At 46.3% G+C, this 5000-nt stretch overlaps 1 protein-coding gene across 2 annotated transcripts in view; it reads left to right on the top strand.

The window, feature by feature from the left end:
* The window catches only part of LOC134061973 (nck-associated protein 5-like), a 199693-nt gene that overhangs the window by 180581 nt on the left and 14112 nt on the right, over nt 1–5000 (top strand). For both annotated transcript variants that reach the window (XM_062517829.1, XM_062517830.1), the window contains 3 exons: nt 2870–2991; nt 3594–3741; nt 4867–5000. The exon at nt 4867–5000 is cut by the window's right edge and continues 78 nt beyond it. In XM_062517829.1, the coding sequence (XP_062373813.1) occupies nt 2870–2991; nt 3594–3741; nt 4867–5000 (404 nt within the window). The remainder of the gene's footprint in view (nt 1–2869; nt 2992–3593; nt 3742–4866) is intronic.

The following is a 5000-nucleotide window of genomic DNA, read 5'->3' as shown; positions in this document are numbered from 1 at the left end:
TTACTCACAACTTCTGTATTAAGACTGCCTTTACAATGTTATATACATGAGTTACTGCAGATGCTACACATTGTTATTCTTAGTTATAACAGCTATAGCAGTGTGCAGTGGTATAGTAGTACCTTGATGGTTTTATAGTCCTTTTATAAGCCCTGCATGCACTGTTCACTAGACCACAGATGCACATCCAGTCACGCCCGTGTGGAGGTCACTATTGGGCTATGAAACCTGGGCACATCAAATGCCGGCCATCAGAGCTGCACTGGGCTTTTAAAGGCAGTGCTTGTCCCAGCCAAATTAGCGGATGAATCACGACATCAAAGTTTATCCGTCATGTTTATTTTTGGGGGCATTATCTCCCTCCCTCCCTTGTTACTTAGTCAACATGGGACTTGTGTTGTTTTTCATTATGCCATTGTGCTGACACAGACTCGGAGACAGCAGGCGACATTAGAGGCACGACTTGCACCTCTTGCTCTTGGTGTGTGAAGTGTGATCAGTGATCTTGGATATAGCCCCCCCCCCCCCCCCCCCAACACCAACACAGACACACACATACATACACACACACACACACACACACACAACACACATACACACACACACACACACACACACATACACAAACACAAACACAAACACAACACACACACACAACACACATACACACACACACAAATAACAGCTTCATTAGCCTAGAGTCCCATCAATCATTTAGCGCCGATGGCAGCTGGCTATTGCTCTCCGAGCCACAGGCCGGCCCTAGTAGCCATGCGCCGCCTCCGCTGTGAGAGATATTACCAAACGACCCGGAGGCTTCTTCCTGTAATTTTCTCACCAGAGGTTGCTGCGCAATGACATGTTTTACACCGCCTTATAAAAAAAAAACCCTCTCTGTCCGATAGCGGCTGGGGCCAGGCGATAACACCCCTCTTCATGTAGATCTGCGCGGCGTGCCCGTTAAGCCCAGGCGCATTCAGCCCCTGCTTCACCTGATTGAGTTAATTAATCCTCTCGGTTGGCGCCGTGAAATTACAGAACGTTGTGTCAAAGCCGTAATTATTGCGAAGGGCTAGATCTCCGAGCGCGCGCCGTGCGCGCACGACCTGACGCACTCGACTATTCTGACCCTGGCTTGGGCCATGTCTCCGGCAAAACATGAACACCACCATTAGCCCATGCCAAATCATCAGTCCAGGCTAATAACAGGTTGATAAAAAGCTAGCCAGAAGGGTAATAACATGCTAATAAAAGGCTAGCCAGAGGGATAATAACATGCTAATAAAAAGCTAGCCAGAGGGGTAATAACATGCTAATAAAAAGCTAATCATGGGTTAGCTTCACCTACAGGCCAGAGATGTAAAACAACAGCACTTAAGCTCACAGGATCTAGTCTTCTGCTAGTCTGCTTATTGTTTTGTTAAGAGACGGTCATACTGAACCAGGTAACCACCAGGTACAAACATGTCAGGCAGACTTGCAGAGGATGAACACAGCTAATGCAGTCATCATGAAATGCTTGCTTAGCGGCAAGGCTAAATTATGAGCTATGCTAGGATGCTGCTGACGCAAGAGGCCATGAATGGAGTCACCCTGACATGTCCTCACTGAGAGGAGAAGAGAGGAGAGGCAGGAGAGGAGGAAAGAGAGAGGAAAATAAAGGAGAAGAAAAGAGAGAAATGAAGCCAGTGAGGACATGCAAAGCTTTTTTCCCCTGTGCTAACTCACACACACACACACACACACACACACACACACACACACACACACACACACACACACCACACACACACACACACACATACACAGAGAGACAGGCACAGACATGCAGGCACCTCTCTCCCCCTTTTTTCTCACATTTTGAAAAACACACACAGCGCGGGTCGGTCCTCTCCCTTCTGCGTCCACCTCTCTGTTGTGCAAATGACTCTGTCAATGCTGCCGCTGCAGAGCAGTCCGCTCATTATTATCACCCCGACCGGAGCACGGAGAGAGTGGACTGGGAGAGAGAGAGAGAGAGGGGGGATAGAGAGAGGGGAGAAGAAAAGAAAGAGACTAAGAGAGAGAGGGAAACGAGAGAAGAAATGAAAGGGACTAAGAAAGCGACTGAGAACGGGAGAGAGAGGTGAGGAGAGAAGAAAAGAGAGACTAAGAGAGAAAAGGGCACAAAGAAAAGAGGAGAAGAGAGAGAGAGAGAGAGAGAGAGAGAGAGAGAGAGAGAGAAAAAAAAAAAACCTTAGCAGAGCAAGAGAAGCAGTCATTAGAGTTCAGGCTTCAGAGAGGCCATCTGCAGTGAGCTGATTTGGTCTAGTCACTATGCCTGGTCTTGATCATAGCCCGCTCCACCATTCTCCAGTACACTATACTGGCACACCTCACAGAGATGCTGGGGAGGATGCTGCCAGTGTGTGCAGAGTTGAGCAGGAAATTAGAGGACTGGAGCCATGTTGGATTGATTTGCAATGAATTACTTTGGAATAAAATCCATTATTCCCGAGAGAACATCCACTATATTAAAGCCATCCAACAATGATTTGCTTCATTTTTCTTGTAAAGAGACAGATAAAGAGGGATATTTGGATTTGGAGAATCCTCAAGTAATGCTGATTTGGAGTGGAAATCGATGTAGAATGCCTATATTTACATCGCTGTGAAACTAACTATTAGCCGCAGCTTATACATTCATTTTGCTACATTTCTTTGGCTATGAGGTCAATATACAGGGGCAATTAATATGGTATTAATATGGTTTTGTTTCTCTTAACTTCTTTCTTTGTCTTCTTTAACACAGCCCTGCGCCTTATACAAAATGCAGCTAATACACGGGACATTACTGTATATTTACATCGCTGTGACGCTTATTTTCCAGACATCATCAGACCCAAGCGCCTCAGTCAGATCGAGTTCCCTTCCCAGCGGACTGCCATCCCGGTGAGCGGCAGTAAGCCCACGGAGAAGAGGAGGACCGCAAAGGACCAGACCCTGGCCCACGTACGTACCAGCACCGCACCGCACAGCACAGCAGGCCCTCTCATAGATCACTACCACTTCAACCGCGCTTCAGGCGGTGACGGAGATTTTGTTGAGATTTTGTTGCGAAGTGTGTCCAAATTCATTGAGCAGAGGCGAACCTTCACAGAGAACATGATCTCTTTCAACTGTGAGAACGTGTAGGATTTTGAACTCCTCAGACTGTTTTGCGAGCGTTCGCAAATGTTCGGGGAGAACTCAAAACTATCAGAAAACTGTTCAAAAATTCATCAATGTTCTCCTTATGTTTGTGAATTTGAATTCACCATACTGTACTGTAGGTCTTAACTCGCAGCAAAACCTTGTAAGGCATTCAACACAGAGTGCACTCAATGAGCTCTGAAAACTCACTTCCCTAAAAACGGTGCAAATATCACATTTTGAAATATCAATATAAATTGTAGACTTGCCAGTGAATATATGGTCTTGCACTACTGAGTAGCAGTGAATGGTTTTATTAGTGGTTTCCTAAAATGTCTCTTTCTCTCTCTCTCTCTCTCTCTCTCTCTCTCTCTCTGTGTGTGTGTGTGTGTGTGTGTGTGTGTGTGTGTGTGTGTATGCAGGACAGAGCGCTGCGTGTGTGCACGTACCCGGGCAGCAGCAGCAGTGATAGCGAGGGCGAGTGTGTTCAGCCGGCGTGTGTGAAGGAGGCCAGCACCCTCAGGTCCCCCCAACACACACAGCTCAACAAAACAAACAGCATCAGCCAAGGTCAGAACCCACAGCTTTACTCCTCTGTCTCTCGCTGTCTCTTTCCCTCCCCCCAATCACACACACACACACACACACACACACACACACACACACAAGCACACACACATACACAGCCTTGCTTGCTAGAGCAATCAATAATATCTTACACTTCACTATTCACACCTCACCTCCCTCCTATGTCACAGCCTCACTGTAAGCAGTTAGGCCAACCCTGTCTTGCTTGACTGCGTTTTTACTCTCTCTCCCTCTCACACACACACACACACACACACACACACACACACACACACACACATACAGAGACACACATAATATCAACTCCTACCCAGGTTAATGCAATAGTACAACACAATAAATAAAAAATTTTAGGATAGTAGTGGTGCTCTGTGAAATAATAGTATGGATATGGATGCAGATACATACATACTGTAGAAGTGAGTAACATACAGCCCTGAGGCTCTGACTAGATATTAAATTATTTGTTAAAGCGCTATGGCATTCAGAGACACAAGTGAACGAGACTGTAATAAATTTAAATGTCAGTGTGAATTAAAACCTTTTGACATTTCACTCATCCGTTCATCAAATATTTGTGGCCTGTAATATTAGAGGCCTGATATCCGCGCAATATAAGAGACCTTCTTTTAATGTGCGTCTCTTTGGCATAGCACTTTAGCTATCCCCATAGCAACCATCACATACAGTACATTCTAGCCATTTCTATTTCTAGCCAAAGGAAAAGAACAGAACCTCCATTGATGCAGAGGCGGTTGATAAAGCGAGACGATTCATGAGAGCTTAACCTCTTGTATCTGTTAGGAGTCCAGAAGTACAGTAGCTAGGTCCTAAACTCCAAAGTTTAATTATTTATCCCATGTCTGAAATAGTAAATAAATGTCATTGACTCATTGGCATCACACACAATGACAATAAAATAGTACACGTTATATTTAAAACGCGCCCGCCCATTTAGGAGTCCGGAACTACGTGCCATTTTGTCCCATTGGCAAATCCCTTTATGATTAATCTTGGTAACTAGGCAATTTTCGATTGACGCACGCATACATTCCTGTACCCCACCCACCCCACTCACCTTTGACCTCTGACCTCTGACCCCCACAGCAGCTGGCCGCGTGGAGGAGCTGAAGAGGAGGAGTTTCGGCGGCGTGCGCTCGGTGGCCGAGTACAGGAGCAGGAGCGGCAGCGGCGGCATCGGCGCCGGACGTCCGGCCCTGAGGAGAGAGGACGGCTACTAC

Source organism: Sardina pilchardus, chromosome 17, assembly GCF_963854185.1.
Source record: "Sardina pilchardus chromosome 17, fSarPil1.1, whole genome shotgun sequence".
NCBI classification, from domain to species: domain Eukaryota; kingdom Metazoa; phylum Chordata; class Actinopteri; order Clupeiformes; family Clupeidae; genus Sardina; species Sardina pilchardus.
The sequence above is the reverse complement of the archived record's forward strand: the minus strand, read 5'-3'. Positions and strand labels throughout refer to the sequence as shown.